Source organism: Canis lupus, chromosome 20 (genome assembly GCF_048164855.1).
Source record: "Canis lupus baileyi chromosome 20, mCanLup2.hap1, whole genome shotgun sequence".
Classification (NCBI taxonomy): domain Eukaryota; kingdom Metazoa; phylum Chordata; class Mammalia; order Carnivora; family Canidae; genus Canis; species Canis lupus.
Genome location: NC_132857.1, coordinates 5462000 through 5485586, shown reverse-complemented (window position 1 = coordinate 5485586; position 23587 = coordinate 5462000). Strand labels below are relative to the sequence as shown.

Sequence of the window (23587 nt, the reverse complement as noted above, 5' to 3'; positions counted from 1 at the left end):
AAGGTTCTTCCACTGGATCTCCATTAAGACTTCCAGATTTATTTCCTTACCACCTTCAGGTCTCTCTGCTCAAATTCCATCTTTTAGTGAGACTTCCTTGAGCATCCCGTGTAAATCAACAACTCCCCAGTCACCAGCATTCTCTATTTCCTCTTCTTTTATTTTTCTCCATGGTACTTTTCACCATGTGACCATCGTCTTAAAGCTCATACTACAGTATAAGCTCCCTGAGGACAGAGATTTTAGTCTATTCAGTGATCCACCTGCAGTGGGCCAGAATGTGTCTGGTATCTAGTGTCTGTGTGTTTGGGAGAGTGAGGCAAGAAATTATGGTGGCGACCTATGATGGACCAAGGAAATGGCTTAGTCATTTGGAATTAATATGGAATTAAAGTTCCATATTTTAAGTCTTATTTTTTTTACAGTGTTTTTCTGATTACTGTTACCTATCCTGCTTTAACCCTTATTATACCCTAGCCCATCCACATAGTAAGCACTCAGTTTTTCTCTCATTAGTTCATGTGTATTAACCTTTCCCCAAATTCTTGAGAGAAAAGATCAACATGTATCTTACTGGTTTGAAGTGCCCTTCCTGAAACTCAGCATAGGGAAATAAGATTGTAAAATTAACTTACCGCCCGGCCAATTGTCTCTAAGGACTGTGCAATTAGACTAGATTACGAAGATTAGAGTTTTGCTCCAGACCACACCCGAAAGAGGAAAAGGTAGAGGTGATTAAATTGCAGAGTGTACTATGAGGACAGAACCTGACACACAGGGGGCCCTTGAGTGTGCAGAAGAGTGGACTGGCAGAGACATCTTTCAAATCATCTGGCGCTCTCTCTTCATTCAGGCTCACTATGCAACAGGTTGATTCATTAATCAGCTTCCTAGGTACTTTAGTATTAGAAGGCTTGTGCTGGGTCGCTTTGTTATTACATAAATTGATGTTCACATTTGCATCAGTCCACCTTAGGGACCATTTCTGAGTTTCCTATAAGATCCAAGGAGCAGAGTACAGGACTATAATAAATACTTCCTAACAATACCCCTCCACCTAGTCTCTCATTTGAAATTTAGCCTAATGACCTCTTTCTCAGGCAAATGAAACTACAGTGAAATAACAGCAAAAGGTCTATGCTAGTAAAACATTTTTAAAGGTTATTTTCAGGTATTTCATACCCAAGTACAATGGACTGTTGAACAACACAAGGAAGGTGGGGGAACCAAACCCCTGCATGATCAAAAATTTGCATGTAATTTGATTCCTCCAAAACTGTACTAATATTCTGTTGACCAGAAGCCTTGCTGAACATAAGCAGTTGACTAGCACATATTTTGCTTTGTTTTAAGATTTTATGTATTTATTCATGAGAGACACAGAGAGAGAGGCAGGGACACAAGCAGAGGGATAAGCAGGCTCCATGCAGGGAGCCCGATGTGGGACCCGATCCTGGGTCCCCAGGATCATGCCCTGGGCTGAAGGTGGCGCTAAACCACCAAGCCCCCCGGGCTGCCCTAGCACATATTTTGTATGTTGTGTTATATACTGTATTCTTGAGAAAAGAAAGTGCTCTTTAAGAAAATCATAAGGAAGAGGAAATACACCTAGAGTACTGTACTATAAAAAAATCCACATATAATTGGATCACATCTTCAAACTTGTGTTGTTCAGAGTCACCTGTACTGTTAACACATGAAAGTGTCCATTATGGGTCTCAAATAGAGGAACAAAAGTCATTCTTAACAGTACATGCAAGTTTTCTTAATATAAATATGTGTCTGTAGTACAAATAACATGTTATTTTGAAGTCGCCACCTGTTCTAACCTGGATGCGTTTTCCCAAAAAATCTTGAGGAAATTAGGATCCTTTAGAAAGCCCTGATTTGAAAGGTCTATAAGCAGGTCTAGAGAGTTGTGCACAGCTAAACCGTGATAGAACTGGATGGTAATTGGTCTGTGGATGCCTGTCCCTTTCAAGGCCTTACTACTTAGTCATGCTACAGTTCATCTTTTTTGCTGCAAAGCTTTGTCTTTTGAGGGTAGATTTAATTTTTGAAAACCACCAGAAGACTGAGAGGCCAAATAAGATAGATGATCAAACTTTAAATAATCTGCTGGTGGTCCAAAATGAGTTGCCTTTACCAAGAGTGCTTTCCTTGAGTGTTGTAGTTCATAGTTTTGAAAATGCATTTATAGGCTAAACCCCAAAAAAGACAATAGAGAATGATGGAATCAGAATATTCATTTGCTTCGTTTCACATCTACACAACAATGTCACAGTAACAATCAAATCCTGCCACTAATTATGATTACTGTAAATGCTTTACAATTAAAGTTTTTCTTTTTTTCTTTTTTTTTTTTTTTAGTAACCTCTACACTCAATGTGGGGCTTGAACTCACAACCCTGAGATGAAGAACTGTAGGCTCTTGCAACTAAATCAGGCACCCCCAGTTTAAAATTTTTTTAATAAAATTTACAAAATTGAATATATTTTCCTTATTCTGGTCCCTGTCCTTCCCCCTTTTAGTTGTATAAGTTTTCACAAGTTCGTTGTGGGATTAGACAGCTGTTACATATTGTACTCTCTTAACCTCATTTAGACTTGATTTTCTGACTTGCTGTAGGTTCGTTTATTTTTAATATTTTATTTATTTACTCATGAGAGACACAGAGAGAGAGAGAGAGAGAGGCAGAGACCCAGGCAGAGAGAGAAGCAGGCTCCCTGCAGGGACTCGATCCCAGGACCCCGGGGTCACGCCTTGAGCCAAAGGCAGATGCTCAACCACTGAGCCACCCACAGGTCCCAGAGTCTTGCTTTTTAAAAAAAAAATTATTTATTTGACAGAGATGGGGGGGGGGGAGAGCACAAGGGGAGAGATCCTATTCCATACTGTGTGTATGTGTGAGTCTGTGTGTTTAACAACCCTTTAAAACCATTCTTAGCTAGAGGACTGTACAAAAATATGCCTGGCTACAGTTTGTCAGCCCTGCTCTATAGTTTCCTCAAGAAAGGCTCATGGAGTCAGTTTTCCATGCTGGATATAAATTCTCTGCCCACATATGGAGGAGCTTTATATATAAAGTTTGAGTTATAAATTTAAAATATGTAACTTCGTTTTCTCTTGGCATAAAACATTGCAGTTGCAGTCTGGTGATACTCTTATTTTCCTTATAAGTTACTTAATGTTTCTGCCTGGATGCCCAAGAGATTTTTTTTTCTCTTTACAGTCCATTTGGTGTTGGTCATTCTGGGTTGATATTCTCAGGTATGTGTTGTGTTTTTCAATACGTAGTTTCAAGTATTTTTTTTCCAGTTTTTTTTCTTTTTTCTTTTTTTTAGATAAAAGACAGACCTTTGTGTCTGTCTTTTCTAACCTTACATAATTTTTTTCTTTTAAACCATTTTATTAAAAAAATTAAAAAATCATTTTATTTTTTTCCAGCTAATTGAAATTAATACAGATAAAAATAGTATATATTTAAGATATACTACATGATGTTTTGGTATACATATGCATTGTGAAATGATTACTTCAACTGAGCTAATTAACACATTTTCAACTTCACAGTTACTGTGTGTGTGTGTGTGTGTGTGTGTGTGTTGAAATCACTTAAGATCTACTCTCTTAAAAGATTTCAAGAATACAATACAGTTGTTAACTACAGTTACATGCTGAAATTATATCTCCAGAAATTAATTCAACCCTGCATGATTGAAATTTTGTATTCTAAAAACTTTCTTGATTTATAGTTAAGTATTCATTTCATTTCCTTGCATTGGTTTTCCTGCTACAAGAATTCCTATTACCTGTATATTGGATCTTTGCTTAAATTAAGCACATATATTTGCCACTATCTCATTTTCTTATTACCTAATTCTCTTTTGTTGCTAATTTCTGAGTTTTCTAATTGACTTAGACTATCCTGTCATTTTCTTAGTGACTTTCAGGTCATTTGTATTAAGATACAGTTTTTATTTGCTTTCTGGGCATGTATATTTGGTACGCTTTCATTGGCTGAAATGGATGTTGCTCTTTATGTGAAGGTTTTTCTAACTTTAGAAGGAAGTGTGGTTCAGAATGGTTTATATTTATTTATAAATTTATTTTTTATTGGTGTTCAATTTGCCAACATATAAAATAACACCCAGTGCTCATCCCATCAAGTGCCCCCCTCAGTGCCCGTCACCCAGTCACCTCCACTCCCCCTTCCCCCACCCCTAGTTTGTTTTCCAGAGTTAAGAGTCTCTCATGTTCTGTCTCCTTTCTGATATTTCCCACTCATTTTTTCTCCTTTCCCCTTTATTCCCTATCACTATTTTTTATATTCCCCAAATGAATGAGACCATATAATGTTTGTCCTTCATCCTTCTCCGATTGACTTATTTCACTCAGCATAATACCCTCCAGTTCCATCCACGTCAAAGGTTCAGGATGGTTTAATCTGGCTTCACATAACTCGTCAAACCTTGGAGTCCTGTTGGACCATCTTTTTTTTTTTTTTTTTAAAGATTTTATTTTTTTAATTTTTATTTATTTATGATAGAGAGAGAGAGAGAGAGAGGCAGAGACACAGGCAGAGGGAGAAGCAGGCTCCAGGCACCGGGAGCCCGACGCGGGATTCGATCCCGGGTCTCCAGGATCGCGCCCTGGGCCAAAGGCAGGCGCCAAACCGCTGCATCACCCAGGGATCCCTGGACCATCCTTCATGTTCAATTTTGCGTACTTGCTTTTTATCACAATAACGACCCCACAACTCTGCTTGACAATGATACATTAAAAAGAGTGGAGCAAACCTGTTAACTGAACTACCACAATAGGCCAATAGTGTGCTTCCAGCCTGACGTATGTCAAACATTGCCATATGTTTCAAATGTAACCTGCCCCGTGGTGCCCCTGTGACATTTTGGTGTACAGTTTGGGTGGTGCTACTGCTCTGTAGACTACACTTGAGAAACCAACCAGTAAGACCGTTAACTTCTTTTTTCTTAAAAACTAGAAGTACAGAAGAAAGATTTTCAAAGTTGTACTACCACTTGAGAAGAAAATTCCTTCCTCTGGACCCATGCACTCAGATAGGCAAGCAGATTGATTAAAAATAATTTAATATGGGATCCCTGTGTGGCGCAGCGGTTTAGCGCCTGCCTTTGGCCCAGGGCGCGATCCTGGAGACCCGCGATCGAATCCCATATCGGGCTCCTGGTGCATGGAGCCTGCTTCTCCCTCTGCCTACGTCTCCGCCTCTCTCTCTCTCTCTGTGTGTGACTATCATAAATAAATAAAAATTAAAAAAAATAAAAATAATTTAATATGCTCAAATCAGACTGGAAACAAGTGTGTGCATGCATTTGCGCATGTATGTGTGTGAGAGAACAAACAGGCTTGCTTGAGGCTGCACGTACACTTAAATGGGGTAATGCGTTTCTTTGCCTTAATCTAGTATTCTTACTGGGGAAAAAGACCACGTCTACATTGAGTTGATGAAAAGGAACAACAGAGCATGCGTGCATGCTTATTGACCTTGATATTTAAGAACATTTGGTGGTAAATATTTGAATTTGCTTTTGTGACCTCTATCAGTGAACATGATTGACTGCTGGCTTCAGATTCCGTCAACAGCCTGCCAGATTATGTATTTTACTAGAAAACTGTGTTTCTCTCGAGAGGCAAGGATATGGATGTGGTACGGAAACCCAGATTCCTCCCTACCACGGTTTGTCATATACAGAATCTTGGAGGTTATTCCAAGCAAAAACTTGACCCTAAGTTATACTGTAATAAGGAGCCAGAAAGAGCGGTCACTTGCTTCCAGGTGCAGCTTCCCTTGAGCTAAATAGTGGGAGATCGTGCTCTCCTCTCCTCAGTGAATTATAATCTATCAGGATAAAGAGTGAAGCACTAGGAAACGCACTGAGCTCGGTGTGATCCTGCTCCTCTCCATATCATTTCTCTTTCCAGGATCTCAGGAAATGTGGGCAACCTTCTCTTACCCCTTCTACCTCCAACCCTTTTTCTGGATTCTTAAAACATCTGGCAATTGATATTATAGACTCTATTGCTCAGTGATGTTCAGAGTCCTGCAGAAAGCCAGAGCTCTGATGGATAATTAACATTTAAGAAAAAATGGATATGGATTTAACCCAGCTTTCACTTTCCGTAACAGAGGGATCTGTATAGATGAGGTGGCCAGAGCAGCAGCCTGCTATCACCTGATCTTTTCTCCAGGATTATCACGGGTTTTCTAACATCTGGCTTTTTACAAACTGGCCTTCAAGTTTTTATTAAAACATGTAGAAAGACGAATGTGGATTTTTGTCATGCCCTGCTTTCATAATAAGACTGGGTCTGTAAGTTACAAAGAAATCCTAAACTGGAAGAGGACATAAAGATCAAGGTATATCTCCCTTAAAAGATTTATCTTAATCAGAGGCTGTTATGAACATAGTATTTCAGTTAACCTGCCCTAGTAGGAAGCTAGAACCTGGAAACCCCTGTAAGCCACCACCTCTGTGGAAATGCTTCATACATGAACCTGGCAACATTGCCCTCAGTGGAGTTCCTTTGGCTTCTATGGAACAATAAATATTTTATCTTCTAGTTGAGCTGAGTGAAAATGGAAGAAGGGCAGAAAAGGGAGCTGAGTGTATGATTGTGCCTTTCTTTTCTACAGTGTGTTCCATGGGAAACGGTACGAGCAGACTCTATAGTGCTCTTGCCAAGACACTGAACGGCAGTGCTGCCTCCCAGCACCCAGAATATTTGGTATCACCTGACTCTGAACATCTGGAGCCCATTGATCCCAAAGAACTCCTTGAGGAATGCAGGGCTGTCCTGCACACTCGACCTCCCCGGTTCCAGAGGGATTTTGTGGATCTGAGGACAGACTGCCCCAGTAGCCACCCACCTATTCGAGTCATGCAGTGGAACATTCTTGCCCAAGGTATGTCTGATGCATTTGTGCCTGAGCAGTTAAGTTTGCTATGACTGCCTTTCCGTTTCTGTACGTGCCTGGAGCACTGATGTGTTATGTGGAGGGAAGAGGTGTGGGCAGGTAGAGGTGTAGGAGGATTGGGTGACTTAGGGCAGCCGTGAGGAGCTCCCAGAAGGGGAGGGAAAGAAAGAAGCCCATCCAGTTTGCACAAATAAATCTTGCACTCAAGATTTATACCTTACCTTCCATGTTTGCAGGCTATCCTAATACAGTATCTACTTCCCAGCATGTCCGTATTTAAAGGACCTTGTGTTTTATTAGCCTCAAACTTCTGTTGCCTCTCTCATTCCTCAGCACCAAGATAACACTTGCAAGGGAGAAACTAAACCTGCTGAAGGGGTAACATGTATAACTTTCTTCAAGGAATGGGGGGGACTCTCTGGGGGTAGTGAGGTGGTGCGAGTGTGGAAGCCAGATTCCCACCTGTGTGTGTCTCTGTAACTTGAAGCCAAAGAGATCATTGCTTTAGTTCTTTATTCGTTAAAATGTTAGTTAAAATGTTACTTTGTTACGGTAGAAAGGACAACCTAGGTCTGCCGAAAATGTATTAGTGAACTCTGTAGTATTACCCCCTTTCATGTAGCAGTTGAAATTTTAAGAAGCAAGGCAGCTTTTTAAAGAAGGGCATATACCGACTTTTCCATCTTAGATTTGTTTTTTTATCCTCCTAGGTGTTCGTCCATAAGTAGGAAAAGCTGCCTATTTAAGATAGGTTCCATCCACATTGGTTCATATGGCTCATTACATAGTGTTAAAATTATAGATGGGGCACCTGGCTGACTCCGTCGGTAGAGCATGCGACTCTTGATCATGGGTTGTGAGTTCAAGCCCCATGTTTGGTGTAGGGATTACTTAAAAATAAAATCTTTTTTTTTAATTGACATAAAAAGTTAAATATATTTTTCATCGACATGGTTTAGATCCCAGGGACTGTGAAGAACACTGTTTAAGGCTAAAAATTTAAGCTCTTATGTCCTAGGATACAGTTACATGAAATAGTTTTAATATGAAAGAAAATAAATAGCTTCCTTTATCTGAATAGTAAGAGGTTATTTAGTTTGGTAGCTTTTTTTGTTTGGTTTTGGGGGTTTTTTACTTCTTATTTTTTTAATTTTTTTAAAAAAGATTTTATTTATTCATGAGAGACACAGATTGAGAGGCAGAGACACAGGCAGAGGGAGAAACAGGCTCCATGCAGGGAGCCTGATGTGGGACTCGATCCTGGATATCCAGGATCACGCCCTGGGCTGAAGGCAGATGCTCAACCGCTGAGCACCCCAGGCGCCCCTGTTTTTGTTTGTTTGTTTGTTTGTTTGTTTTGTTTTTTTGAGAGAGCGAGCACAGACATGTGCACGCATGAGCCTGGGGGACAGGCAGAAGGGGAGAGAGAATCTGAAGCAGGCTCCACGCAGAGCAGGGTCCAACGCAGGGCTTAGTCTCACGACCCTGAGATTGTAACCTGAGCCAAAATCAAGAGGTACTGGATGGATGTTAACTGACTGAGCCACCCAGGCACCTCAGTTTGATAGATTAATACAGTTTAGACAGACAAGAATCGCCCAAAGCATCTGAAGTAGAGAAAGCATTCTGAGGGTCTTGAGTCGTGTCAAACCGAAAGAGACTTGCCAGGTACTTAGCTACTATAGAACCATGACTTCTAACTACCCTGTGACAACTGACTGGCTTTTTTATTTCAGCTCTTGGAGAAGGAAAAGACAACTTTGTACAATGCCCTGTGGAAGCCCTCAAGTGGGAAGAAAGGAAATGTCTCATCCTAGAAGAAATTCTAGCCTACCAGCCCGATATATTATGTCTCCAAGAGGTGGACCACTATTTTGACACCTTTCAACCACTCCTCAGTAGATTGGGCTATCAGGGCACGTTTTTCCCAAAGCCCTGGTCACCTTGTCTAGATGTAGAACACAACAATGGACCAGATGGCTGTGCCTTGTTTTTTCTCCAGAACCGATTCAAGTTAGTCAATAGTGCCAATATTAGGCTGACGGCCATGACATTGAAAACCAATCAGGTGGCCATTGCACAAACTCTGGAGTGCAAGGAGTCCAGTCGACAGTTCTGTATTGCTGTCACTCACTTAAAAGCACGTACAGGCTGGGAACGATTTCGCTCAGCTCAAGGCTGTGACCTTCTCCAGAACCTGCAGAACATCACCCAAGGAGCCAAGATTCCCCTCATTGTTTGTGGGGACTTCAATGCAGAGCCAACAGAGGAGGTCTACAAGCACTTTGCTTCCTCCAGCCTCAACCTGAACAGTGCGTACAAGCTGCTGAGTGCTGATGGGCAGTCAGAACCTCCGTATACTACCTGGAAGATCCGGACCTCAGGGGAGTGCCGGCATACACTGGATTATATCTGGTATTCTAAACATGCTCTAAGTGTGAAGTCAGCTCTTGATTTGCTCACAGAAGAACAGATTGGACCCAACCGGCTACCATCTTTTAATTATCCTTCAGACCACCTGTCTCTAGTGTGTGACTTCAGCTTTAACGAGGAACCTGATGGACTTTTATAAATGCTTGTCTATGTCTCTTTAATCACCAGAGTCTTAACCAGGGATGTTTCAGGAAACTGAAATAGGATAAGTTGCTTGAGGAAGGATTCCCAGTTTCTCTTACATCATTTTCCATGTTTCCAGCATGCCCTTGGGAAGGAATCCCCATTAGTCTACAAACGTTTTCCTTAAAACCTATAGCAAAAAAGGTGTTTGCACTCCAGTTTTAGCTTGTAGGATTTTCTTTCCCTTAGCGTTACATTTTCATCATTTAAGGGCATTAAAAATTAGGTTTGTTTTGTAGCCTTTTCAGATTAAGGATAGACTTGCTTGAGCCCTCCATAATTAACAAGTATACAAGAACAATTCCTCTAGACAGCATTTCAGGTTATTTATTTGTGGTTGTTACAATGTCAGCAAGGTATGCATGGCAATATTTATTTTTTTTATATTTTCATGTAAGATTAAGTAATTAGAGCATTGTGAATGTTTTAAAACCACGCAGAACATAAGTTATATAGAGTAATTTATAGTGATTTTCTTAAATCTCTAAGATCTTTTTATTTGGGGGTCTAGTAGTATACAAAGGGACTATTTAGACGGGGCTTTTTGTTTGTTCTATAAGTGGACATATCAGGTGTCCTTGATACTTTCTTTATAAGTAATCCTTGCTATGCCTCCATGTTCCCATTGTTGGGTTCTTAAAGAGATTCCTTGGCCAATCAGTCTTCATTATTGAATCAGTGTTACGCGCTTAAGCGTTTTCCATTAGAAGGCTATGGTATACATTTGAGGTCACTCAATGTCTATTTGTATTGGACGTGCTTTTCACACTAGGTTATTTAGGAACTGCTATGTGGCAGTAGCTAAAAAGTAAGTGGGGCCTTCTTTTCAGAGATGGGAAACTAGGAAGCCTATTAACAAAGCTGTCCTTGAAATCTCCTAAGATAGCCAGGTGGCTAGTCCAAAACATCTAGAAGAGTGTAAAAACTTAGAAAGGTAACCTGGAATTCTGTTCCGACGAAATAAAAGTGGTAAAGATCACAAGGTGAAGCCCCTTTCAAACAAAATCCTAACAAATAACCTGTTGGTGATAAATTGATAACCCGTGAGTTGTAAATATTTAAGAATAATAAATGGTCTTTTAAAGCTAGTGCTTTTAATATCTTGTCTTTTTAGTCCAGAAAGAACCTGGGAGTACATTTGATCTTTGAATACTGTTAACCTGGTGACCCACAGTAATGGATTACTATTTACACACAGACCTTCATTTTTAAAGTGGACAAAGGTGGATTTGTAGCTGCACACTGAAGGCATCTATGCTTATGTAACATCTCTAGGCATCAAGGTTGGAATTCCCCAAAATGGTTCACCCAAATATTCTGCATCGGAACTACCTTTGAAACAAACAAGGTTTTCAGTACATTGTAATGTCAAGCAGGAAGAGCATCCGTACCAACTGTTATTTGGTTGAAATCCTAGCATGAGAATGGTACTCATATGCTGTTGAGAAACCAAAAGCTGATTGATACAGGCATTAGGTCTTGTATACGGTCATTAGGTATTGTTTGCGTGCCCCAAAATACACCAACCTGAAGAGAAACTATCACAACAGCCATAAGATGAGCAAATCCGGATGAGTATGAAAGCCAAAAAAATGTTTGAATTTCAAATGTTGTCCACCAGTGTATGAATTAACAGGCTATGGACTGAGGGTTAGACGAGGGGTGGCTAGGAATGCTAATGAGCAAAAAAGCTGGAAATGCCATGTGATTGTAATGTGCCTGTAAATGAAGGAGCTAGGGGGAAAATTCTGATGGAACTCTCTCCTTATGACTGATCCTTTGGAGTTATTATAGGAGGCTAAACACTTCAGTATGCTTGTTTGCTGCTTTTGTATTTGTCTTTATTTAAAATGGAGTTACGTGAACATTTTATGTGTAAGTAAACAATTTTTTAGTAGTATATTAAATCGTGTTGCATTGTACTTCATATTTTATTTTTCCTTTTAAGTCTTCGTAGACAGACACCCTTGCCTTCTGGACTAGCAGTAACCGGAAGCAGAATGGTAAGTAACACATCTGTATTCTAAGTTTTTAGACATGTTCCACTTAATGAATTTTTCTTATTCCATCGCCTGTACCTTTTTTGATTCAGTTTTTCCTTTTATATTATCACATAATATTTTAATCATGGTAGTAAGAGTCTTAAAAAGTAAACTGCAGATTTGAAGAGAGAATGGCAATGGATTTTTTCCTCCTCCATGCTGTATTTCAGTAGATTCCCTTCTACAAGGTGGCAGGAATACAATGACCTCTTCATTTATTTAAGCAAAGGATAATGGTGTATACTACGTAAGAAGTAACTAACATTTTGAGTTCCCTACCTTTGGCTCTAAGAGCTTTACATACAATCTTCCAACTACTCTCTTTTAATTTGTCTATACCTACTCTTAATTTAAAATGAGGAGTAAAACATCAAATCATTTTGACCAGTTTAATAGTAGTACAGCCAGTATTCAAACCCAGGTCTGTGTTGATTTCAGAGTGCTTCCTTCTTTCTTCACCAACGTGCCCCCCGTTGGCCTTGAGGGAGTACAGTTGGAGAGAAAAGTGATACATGGGGGAGGAAGAGATCTGTTCAGTGAGAAATGGCCAGACACCTGAAGCAAGTATTTTGTAGTACATGTGCACTACAGTATAGAAGCAAGATTCAGAGGCCAGCTCATGGCTGCCAGAGCAGATCTCAGTTCCTCTGATGAAGGTAGTTCAAAAGTAGAACATCTAATACTGTTTGCATACTTTGGTTTCTTTTTTTTTTTTTTTTTAAGATTTTATTTATTTATTCATGAGAGACCCAGAGAGAGAGAGAGGCAGAGACACAGGCAAAGGGAGAAGCGGGCTTCATGCAGGGAGCCCGACGTGGGACTTGATCCCAGGACCCCAGGGTCATGCCCTGGACTGAAGGCGGCACTGAACCGCCGAGGCACCTGGGCTGCCCTGTTTGCTTACTTTGATGGTAGCTTTTTAGAAAGAAGCAAGAACAGTTACTCTAGGAAGTGTTTCAAACTAGAAGAAATTGATGCAGATATTCTGTATTTGAGCCATTTTTTAAAACATCCAAGATTTTACGATAGTGAAGGGAATGTTGCATATAATTAGATAATGTGTTTTAGGCTTGAGGAAGTTTATATCCAAGATATAAATTCTGAGAAGGGATAAAAACATGCTCATAATCGTAATTGATCTCAATTTTAGAAAAGGAAAGGCATCCAAAAAAACGAACGCACTTGCAGAAAGAGCTTTTTTTAATGCCATGTATAAAAATATGGCACAGGCAAGCTTCCATCTAGAGGAGAGAGATACCAGAATTGTAGAGGGCTGGCGCTTGGGCTTCTAAATCCAGGGGAGGGGAAAGCAAGCAACATCAGGGAGAAGGGGCCCGGTTCTAGGTGAGGACAGCTCGGCCTAGTATGGCCTAGAACTGGGCTCCATCTCTAGGGCCTCCGTTTTCTCATCCACAGACAATTGCGTCACACCTGCCCTGCCAACCCCATAGCTTTGTGAGATGTTTGTAAAATAATATTGCAAACTCTCGTGTAAAATATACACAGGATCCCTGAACTTCATTTCAAAAGTTCAGAGCAAGACAGGGAAGGGCATTGTACCTGATCAATACCATGGGTGTTCTAACAACCCACTCTTACTATTCCACAAATCATCGTCTTTTAGTTTGAAAATGGAGAAATAACAGGGTTAAGAAAATTAAGCCCCAAGTAGGCGAGGAGCTGATAGAATGGCAAGATACTTTTTTTCCTATTTGTGCATACATGAGGTTGTAGGTGATCTGGTTCTTTAATCCCATGAGAGGATGCCAACCCTACTTTGATTTGTAAAGTAAAAAATAGTGCCTTGAAACAGAATATTCAAAATTCCAGGCCCTTGTCTCCTGGATTTCTGTGGGAAGTTCGGGTCTAAGAAAACACTCACCTGAGGTTAGACGTGCGGACACGGCCAGTCCTCTTGACAGAAGACCAGGAAAAGCTTTGTTGCTGGTAAACTGGATCATATGATTCTCATTACTGATCAACGAACGTCTCTTTTGCTCTGTCTTCCAAGACCTTCAAAGCCAGACCCTACAGCTGAATCTTACTCGGTAACATTTTACAATGTAGTGTTACCGTATGCGATCTGTAATGCTTTCATCTTTTTGCCATTCTTTTTTCTTTGCCTACTTTTCTTTTACCTTTTTTATCATTTTGACTTTCACTTATTCTTAGGTGATGTAAACTGTCAGAAATTCTTTTGGAAATAAAGCAGAGTATAAAGTATCTTGCTACATTAAATAGATTGAGGCCTCTAGATGGAGACGAGTTGTGTACAAGAATGGCAGCGTAGGGTTACGGAGCCTTCTCTAATATGGAGAAGCACCACTCAAGGACTGTGTCGGACTTCTCATTGTGGTTCCCACAGATTGGTACACCCAGAGAGAACACACAGCAAAATTCTGCGGCACTGTAAGATTTAGTTTGTGAGAAAGGATCATGATGTGGTAGGATAGGATAGACCTAACTCCTAAACCAACCTCTGCCCCCACCCCACCCCCTTTTTTTTTAATGGGAGGGAATGTAGGTTGAGGTTAAACCTAAACTAAATTGGGAGGCAGGGGAGTTCTGTTTTTAGGTCTGCCACTGACTAGCTGAACTGAGACCGAGGAGTCCATTTTTTCCTGAACTTTAGTTTATTTGTAAATACAGGCAATAGGTAAGAAAATCCCTAAGGGTTTTTAAAACATTAAACTGAGGCACTTCAACAAGATTTGCCACTGCTCAAAAATATCTTTGCAATTTTGTGGAACTGCTTCCGTATCCAGTTTGATGAAGGTCTCAAAACCAGTGTGAATTTAATAGCCACATAGGGCATCACCTAGCTTGATTCACATCAGTTTCTTAACCTCAAGTGATCTGACTATTTCTAAAACTAAAATCTTCCTCAGCAGAGAACTTGCCTGTATTATTTATGTTTTAAGTTTTAGGCACTGCTCCAGGAAGCAATTCAAAAGTATTTCTGAACAATGGTAACGTTGTCGGCATTAGTATAGCTTCCCAAAATAATTTGTTAAAGGGGCGAGGCACCTTAGCACGGTGTACTGTTGTGTAAGACTCTTTCATTGTAATTACAGAGATGTTAAATAGGAGATAAAGGCCTAAGAATTGATGAAATCTACAGTTCATAGGCTTTTCAAAAACTCCTTGTAATACTTAATAGATGTATCTCAAACTACCTTTTTCCACTGAACATTTTAGAAAAGCTTAGGTTAGGACACAGATCCTTGAACATAAAGCTTCCCTTGATTGTATCTGGATGGCAATGTGGTTCCCAAACTTGAGGGCAACAATGAAGTTTCCTAGAGATATTTTTAAAATCCTGCTGCCTGGCTCCCACTCCCACACACTGTAATTTAATTAGTATGGAGTGTGACCTGGGCAACAGGATTGGTAATTCTTTCCGGGTGGTTCTAATGGGCAGCAACATTACCATTGTGTTACAGTGAACTAATTAATGTGCTACAGTAACTCAGAAATAATTTGCATATAAGCAGTATTTCACCTGTTATGACAGTGATGGTATCACTTCATTAAGGAAAGTCTTCTAAAATAGACATTTTCTCAAAGTTAAACATTACAACAACGGGATAGGGAGAAACATCTTGGGAGAAGACAACTGTTGGTTTACAGCCTATTTATAGTTTTGTTTTTGATATGGAGGGTTTTTTGTTTTTGTTTTTGTTTTGTTTTGTTTTTTTGAGATTTATTTGAGAGACAAAGAGAGCACGAGCAGGAGGGGCAGGAGGAGGAGAGGATCTCAAGTAGACTCCACCGAGCCGGGAGCTGGATGCCAGGCTCAGTACCACAGCCCCAAGATCACGAATGGAGCTGAAGCCAAGAGTTGGACACTTAACTGGCTGAGCCACCCAGGCGCCCCTGCAGTATTCTGCATTAAGCAGTCGTGTCCTGTCTTAGAAGTTCGCACTTTAGAAGTTGTGATATATTGTGCTTAAGTCCTGAACTCCACATTACTGCTGAGTCACAGTGTTCACAAAACAGTTATGGTTGCTTAAAAAGTAAAATAGATGAGAATCCAGTCCATTTCCCTGCTGCCATTGAGGTTTCAAAGCCTCGGAAGGGTGGTGCAGAAAGGCCAATCAGCACACTTGAAAGGGTGAATAGTAACCTCGTTCTCCTTCGGACGGGCATCACTGTGTGCCGCCCTCCTGCAGAATACGGTTGGTCTTAATTATGGGGGACGTGATCATACAACAGAGCGCTGAAGTCCAGATAAATCACAACTACAGAGGGGTTGTGTTAGGAATGGGTCAAACCTGTAGTAACGGGGAGAAGGTGCAGTGACACTTGTGGAACTAGGGTAGGGTTGTTACTCCTGCTTGGAGCAGGCCAGGTGACTTCAAATAAGAGGAGCTTAGGATACTTCGTAAATAACCCCAAAGCCCAAAGGTGGTCTTTGTGTAGAAGTTTAGCTGGTCGTTGCTTACACACGACTTTTTATATATACAGTGATCAGAGCTGCCTTCTCCGTGGTGAAGTACTGCAAGGTGTGAGGCTAGCAAATGGGGATATACCGGGTGCCCCTCCCCTATCTGCTGCCAAGGCCATCTCCCTGCTGGGACTGCCCTTTTATTTTCATATCAACCTCTGGCTTTTTTTTTTTTTTTAACTCTTACTCGCGTAGCCCTTCCTGCTATCCTTGATAGCGCCACCCACCCCATCTGGAAATGTTCCCTCTGTGCTTTCTCTGCCAACAGCCCTTCATTTCCCTGCAGGTTCCTGTTCCTCCCCCTAACCCTCATCTTCACATACTTTATACCTCTTAGTCACTAGACTCAGAATGCAAAGTGGACCACTCTGCAACCTGGGTGTTTTCAAGCCTATTTCAGAAATTTTTATTTTGATGTCTGTCACTTCTAACTCCGTAAATAAAGTGAACTCCTATCTCAGTGAAAGCAGAATGGTCTAGAGAGTAGCTATCCATGGTAGGGCCCAGTGAGGTACAGGTGCCTGGAATGTCTGTAGGCCAGAGACGACTAAAAGAGCAGCAAGAGGGGCACCTGGGTGACTCAATCGGCTCAGGTCATGATTCTGAGATCCTGGGATCAAGTCCTGCACTGGGCTCCCTGCTTCTCTGGCCCCTGCTTGTATGCCCTTGCTCGCTCATTCTCAAATAAATAAGGCCATTTTTTTTTTTTTTTTTTTTTTAAATAGAATAAGGCTTGGGAAGGTGGCCAGAGGCTGGATCAAAGGACTTAGACTTTTTTAGGAAGAGATGCCATTGAAGAGTTGTTTTTTTTTTTTTTTAAGATTTATTTATTCATGAGACACACACACAAGCAGAGACACACGCAAAGGGAGAAGCAGGCTCCCTGTGGGGACCCCGATGCGGGACTCATCCCAGGACTCTGGAGTCACGCCCTGAGCCCAAGGCAGACACTCAAAAACGGTTGAGCCACCCAGGCTGTCCCGCCATTGAAGAATGTAAAGCAATTGCAGGGGAGTGACAAAATCTGCATTTTAGAATGCGCTCAACTTGTAGCTTGAGAAACGGATTAGAGGGAGGCTTCATAAGAGGAAAAACAGCGAAGGTAGGGGGGATTGGGGAAGGAAGCTATGTAAACATACCATCAGCAGGATTTGATGAATGACTGGAGGTAGGAAGTAAGTTGTCTAGAGTGGTATGGGTTTTTGTGTGTGGCGTGAGTAATGGGCTGCATGTAAAATTGTCATTTACTGAGGTAATAAGAACAGATTTTAGAACAAAGGTCATTCAGGAGGAAACAAAATCCTAGGCAATTAGATAAACCCATCTGAGCCTTAAAACCCTAGGCTAGAACACTTTTGGGAGTGGAAACCACAGGCATGGATGAAATTATCTAACCATTAAGTTGAAGTGAAATCATGATAGTAAACACTTTGAGTGCTTGCTATATGCCAGGCACTGACTCTAAGTCCTTAATATATCCATTTAATTCTTGCAAGTACTCTCTGAAGAGACCCACAGAATCTTGCAAAGCATTAACGCTAAATGGGAAACTGAAGGAGAGCAAAGCAGACTCAGACGACTGAAGTAAACCAGGAGGAGGATGTTGTGGAAAACCAAAGGATTTTTAAGAAGTAGGCTGACACACAAGATCACATAAAAAAAAAAATGAAGTGTCTGTTTGATTTTACTACTGGATTGTTGGGCTTTAATGAGAACTGTTTCTCTGAGCCAGGATTCAGCTACCTCAAGAGAGAGTAATAGCTATAAAACTTGTTGGAACAAGGAGACCAAGAAGGTGTGAAAGGAGAGGAAAGGCTGAGTACAGGAGGAAGACACGCCTGCCTCCTTCCTGAAACAGGTGGGTAAGGATGGATGCCAGAGGGAGTAGATGCTCTTAGGGCAAAGGGTCCAGAAGTGGAGGGAGTTCACAGCTCGTGACCTCCACCTTCTCTTTAAAAGGTATACTGGTCATTTGGGTAAGGCCGGCGGTAAGGCCGGAGCTGTTGCTGGAAGAAGACCTAGGGAATAAATGAACAGACTGCTGGTGATCGTTCAAAGGCCCTAAGTGAAGCTGGAATACATAGTGGCATCAAGCTATTGTTTTTAGTTCTCTAAGATACTGGACAAAAAGTAAATGTAAGCTACAGTGGTTTATAGTTTGGACGGGTTAAGACAAAAAGCCTTGCCACTCTTAATCCGCAGAAACACTCTGATCAGTACATACTGTTTACATCTGTTTCCAAATAAGACCTCAGGTGTACTTAAAGAGACAGAAAAATGTCTAGGAAGAGAGGTGGAGATAACCTAGGTAGTTCTGACCTACCCCAGTTAGAACCGACTAGAAATACATTGCGGGTGGGCATTATTCACACAGTATTGAGTCCCGTTAGCTGTCCTCCACGGCAACGGACTTAGATTCTTAGCAGATGTGTTACCAAAACCAGGACACGTCTGAGCGTTCAGTATGCTCAGCATTTGGGGAGAGGTGTAGGTATGGTGTAAGCTATTTACTCTTTGCCCTCTAAAAATATGGGAGACAGGAGGACTAGAGGAAACGATACAATTAAGCGCCAGAGAAAACTGAAATAAATATTTAGGAAATGTTTTAAAAGTAGGTAGAATTTGAACTTAATTCCCAAATGGGATAAGAATGGAGTTTTTCTTTGAGCTTTTATTGAAAAGTACCATCAGGTATGTTTATGGAAAAGACAACAAGTACAGAGGGTGCTGTCATAAAAAAAATTTTTGTCGACCTAAGTATTAGTATCTGATCAAATGCACAACTGAAGGCCACAAAACATTAAGTATCAGTTTATTTAATTTCTAAAAGATGTAAAAATAGACAACTTTTCTTTGTAGTAGAAAGAGCATTAAGATGTAGAGTCACAGGCCCTAATTTGGTGTGAAATTAGGAAGTTCATGTAATCCCTCCGGTACCTCCATTTGCTAAATTTGTAAAAGGGCTAGGGTATTACTTGATCTTCTTAACGTAACTGGTCTGATTTGAAATACAAATTCTTTAAGTGTGGCCAACATTAAAATAATAAACTCATTATGGTAAATAGAACATTATAGTTCATGATAGAAAATAAGTGGCAACATGCAGATATTTGCCAGATATTGATGTAATGGAACAAAACAGAAGGAAAATTTCTTCACACAGTAGGGAAGGAGAAATAAGACTTCTTAACTAAAACGGTGTCTCTATACTACTTTTGAGTATTGTTATAAATACCAGAGACCAAAACACAACATAAATTTCGTTTCTATATTTCAGAAAACCTACTTGAATACACTTTGAAACAAGAGTACAACAAAATAGAATATACTTCAAATGTTGAATATACAAACTATTATAGTTCAAATCTGAACACTGGTACTTTCCCTCTTAAACTTCAACTAAAAAAAAAAAAAAAAAAAAGGAAGGAAAACAAAAACAAACGAAAACACCAGGTATTAGAGCTACCTGACAAAAATTCATGCTGAGCCTGAACGTCCAAGTGACAGAAGAACTGAAACTGATATGTCTGCACAGATGCCAGGGCTAAGTGAGTGACACAGGCAGGTTACAGCAAAAGGCCAGAGCCAACTGTTAATTTGTCCACAATTAAGAAACTGACAGACTTAAAACTACCATATAAAATGTTACATGTAAATTCTATAACAATACTGTGCTAGGTACAAGATTTTTAAATTTTTTCTTTTAATAAAAAAGCTTTACACAAACAAGCCATTAGCTTATTTCAATAAAGAAAACTGAAAATTAGTCTAAGGCCTTTGTTTTAAATCAGCTTAAGCTATATGATATAAAAAAAAATCGCACTAGATCTTTTTTGCTATCCTCTTTCTGAAAAGCTTTTGGATCCATTTTCAATTCACATTCTAAAATACCTATATTAGCAGTCTTCACATAGCACCAGTTAAGTGAGTTCTGTGTGAACACAGTAATAATTGCTGGTATGCATATAAAATGCATCAAAAATTGCTATATGTAACAACGAGATCACCCATCCCAACCCCTCCCCACTGAAAACTATAGAACCTCTTACAGAATGTTAGTGTTCCAAGTCTTAGTGTAACTTGCTATTGTAGTGAGTTGCTTGGTCCCTTTCAATCCTCCTCCTCCTCGTCGACAGGATTCAGTTGTTTCCTACTGTAAGAGGCAGTTTTCTGTCAGCATCTCCGTATGTACGTTCATTTCCCACTGAAACATGGGATAGGTAATTTATTTCCAGTAAGTCTGATTGTTTTCTTATATGCATTAAAAATGTTTTAAAGTCTTTTGACTTTTCTTGATGACCTCCCTTGGGAACATTTATGTTAGTACTCCCACTAACAGTCTAAAGCCCACGGCAGAGCTGCTCTTTCATTTCTCACATGTCACCAGTCCTTCCGTTTTCATAGTTACAGGAAGGGCAATAGCAGAAGGCGCACTGACAACCACTACGTGGGTCACTGTCTTATTTCCATCTGCCGGTTTTTCTTCTTGTACCAGCTGCAAAGTTTTCACGTCATGTTCTTGCTTTTTTGCCACCGCTTCTGATTTTACCTCTGGCCCTTTTATGACCGCACTGATAACTCGCGGGGGAGTCTGGCCAGATGCCTGTTGGGTAGGCACTGATAGTCTCATTACAGGTGTACCGTGGGCTATTGAAACAGGGGTAAGTGCTCTCACAGCCAGCGGGGTTCCGACAATGTTAATGCTTCCTGACCCAGTCAGATTTGACTTTGTCTGCAGTTGACACTGTGCAAGTTGTGTAGCTGGGATGGTGATAATTTTGGCAGGCTGCATGGTGATTTTGTCTCCATTTTCAGAAGAGGCTGGCATCACAGTAGGGATTGTCTGAATAACTACCTTTGGAGAGGTTGCTGTTGTGGGACTAGTGCTGGTTATCAATGGTGCACCTGCATTAACTGACTGAACTGCCACAGTCGAGATTTTCTGACCCAACGATGTCATTACAACAGGTACTTGCATTGCCACACGAACTGTCCTGGTAGATTCAAAAAAGTTGATTTAATGTTAAACAATAGGTTTTTTGAGCAAAAAGATGATGCAAATCTAATGTACAGAAGGAATGTTCCCAAATTTTACAGGTATATGACCATTTAGAATATGAAACATCATGAAATATATTTTTAAAATGCTGCCCACATTAAGTTCCATCTGTAAAACCATAAAAAACCAATTCAAGTTAGTTGAGACCTCTACTTTAACAAAATAAAATACATTTAAAAGATGAAGCACTTTTTTTTTTTTAAACATCAAGCACTTTTCAAAGTCTTGACGACAGTAGATTCTTAAGCTGCTAACGGTAAAAAAGGAACATAATCGTTTTTTGCTAAAGAACTTGCTGAGAAATAAACACAAGTAGTTTTCCTTCACTGACCTTGGAGCTGTTGTTGCTGACACAGATGCGGTGGTAGTAGGACACCTGGATGGAGTATCATGACCAGGGGAAGTGATATTCACAACTCTAGCTACACCTTTCTCTGCTCTGGAGCAGTTTAGAGATGAGTTTTTGCCACCACGAACAGAAGCTGCTTTCAGGAGACTCTCTGCAGACAGTGATACTCGTTCTAATGACTTTTCATCAGTAGCTGCTGCTAAATCTTCATTACAAGTTTCACTTTTGTCATCATCTATGACCACTATGTTTTTGGGCATATCCTTGAACTGATAGACAAGCCTCTGTCCTTCGACCTTTGCAAGAATACCCCTTTGGTAATAATACCTGTAACGGAGACAGTACTAAATGAGTCAAGTGTATTGTATTTTACACACACACACCGCCCCAAAAAAAAAAACCCACCATGTAGAAACATTCGCTTATTCCTGTTAGAGATGAGAAGGAGCTCTTATTGGCTGGGTTGTTTAAAAGGCTAAGAATCTGGCTAGGAATGCAGGTGGAACCTAGTACCAAAGGTCCTTTAAAACTTTAGGTCTATAAAGTAGCTAAAAGTTCTCTTTCTTAAAGGAAATAATTCAAACTAAATACTGAATATTTTATTGTATTTTACAGCATCAGCAAAAATTCAACTCTGATTTACACAGGTTATAAGAATAATCTGGCATTATATAGAAAAATTAAGCTGTGCTTAAACAGGTAAATCTGGGGATCCCTGGGTGGCGCAGCGGTTTGGCGCCTGCCTTTGGCCCAGGGCGCGATCCTGGAGACCCGGGATCGAATCCCACATCGGGCTCCTGGTGCATGGAGCCTGCTTCTCCCTCTGCCTGTGTCTCTGCCTCTCTCTCTCTGTGTGATTTAAAAAAAAAAAAAAAAAAAAAACAGGTAAATCTGTGGGACACGTGAATACTGTCCTATATATAAACTGTGTCCATTTACAAACATCCCTAATTAGAAGCCATCTACACGGCAGTTTTGTGGGTTTCTCAAAAACTGACAAAACTTCAGAGAAATATTCCTATTAAGATAAATCCACAAGAACTGAAAAGCTGTATTGGAAACTATTATTTCATCTGGGTTTAATTTTCTTAAAGGCCTTCCAACTTCTTGATTAAGGAACAGTCAGTCCTAAGTGTTAAGACACATTTTTCCAATGATGGCTGAGATTTCAGACATCTAGACCAAAATCTTTATCTCCATCTACCTCCAAGTCCAAGAACTCCTCTAGAATATCCCCCAAAATTCAAAGTTAGAAAAAGGTTAGGTTTTTAGAGCTTTTCTATTAAACAATTAATAGATAATACAGAGGCAAGTAGGTTTTGTTTAAAAATTCATTTCCTTGTATTCCTACCTCAGAGCTCGTCCCATAGTTTCATAGTTCATATCTGGCTTGTTCTTATGCTTTCCCCAAAGTTTAGAGACGGCCTTTGAATCCACAAGCTTGAATATGCCTTTTTCTCTCTGGGTCCACTTAATATACCGCGGACAAGTATTTTTATCCTGGAGTAGATCTAAAAGAAACTCCCACAGATAGGTTGTGTTTCCTTTGAAGAAATGAAAAGACATTGGTTAAAAATTCATTAATATAATTAAAAGCAAATATTCAGGGACACTTGGGTAGCTCAGTTAAGCATCCAACTCTTATTTTCTGCAGATCATGATCTCAGAGTTCTGAGATTGAGCCCCATGTCAGGCTCTGCACTGGGTGTGCAGCCTGCTTAAGATTCTCCCCCACCCCACCTCCACTTGTCCTCTCGCTCAACAACAACAACAAAAAGCAAGTATTTAACTACACTGGACAAAAATTCACTACCTAATGGTAGAACAACTATTCTAGCAGTCTGTCATTAAGTATTTGATTATATGAGCAATCATTTATACAGTATCAAAGTGTGTTGCCTAGTAAGTTTCATATACACTGTAACATAATCCTAAATATATTTGTTAGTCACTAATAGTTATGATACTAATATAATAGAGGTCCTGGATTTTGTACTATTATGCATCATCTTATCCTAAATTGAGTTCAGTAAAGGCAAGGCAAAGGCATAATGCGTGACACAAAGTGAACCTGAATTAAACAGAATTTTCTAATTTATTAATTTACACAGATATAAA

General features: G+C 40.1%; 2 protein-coding genes across 33 annotated transcripts in view; one reads left to right on the top strand and one right to left on the bottom strand.

The window, feature by feature from the left end:
• NOCT (nocturnin) overlaps positions 1–10660 on the top strand; it is a 29276-nt gene extending 18616 nt beyond the window's left edge. For 5 of the 6 annotated variants that reach the window (XM_072788365.1, XM_072788368.1, XM_072788367.1 and 2 more), the window contains 2 exons: positions 6675–6944; positions 8693–10660. In XM_072788365.1, coding sequence (XP_072644466.1) covers positions 6675–6944; positions 8693–9528 — 1106 coding nt within the window. In that variant the 3' untranslated portion in view covers positions 9529–10660. Of the gene's footprint in view, positions 1–3233; positions 3272–6674; positions 6945–8692 lie in introns of all 6 variants that reach the window. The other variant, XM_072788364.1, reaches the window with a different exon arrangement.
• Positions 10661–18856: 8196 nt separating this feature from the next.
• ELF2 (E74 like ETS transcription factor 2) overlaps positions 18857–23587 on the bottom strand; it is a 99732-nt gene continuing 95001 nt past the window's right edge. For all 27 annotated transcript variants that reach the window (XM_072788338.1, XM_072788356.1, XM_072788333.1 and 24 more), the window contains 3 exons: positions 22821–23013; positions 21452–21796; positions 18857–21055 (listed from right to left, as the gene is read on the bottom strand). In XM_072788338.1, coding sequence (XP_072644439.1) covers positions 20428–21055; positions 21452–21796; positions 22821–23013 — 1166 coding nt within the window. In that variant the 3' untranslated portion in view covers positions 18857–20427. The remainder of the gene's footprint in view (positions 21056–21451; positions 21797–22820; positions 23014–23587) is intronic.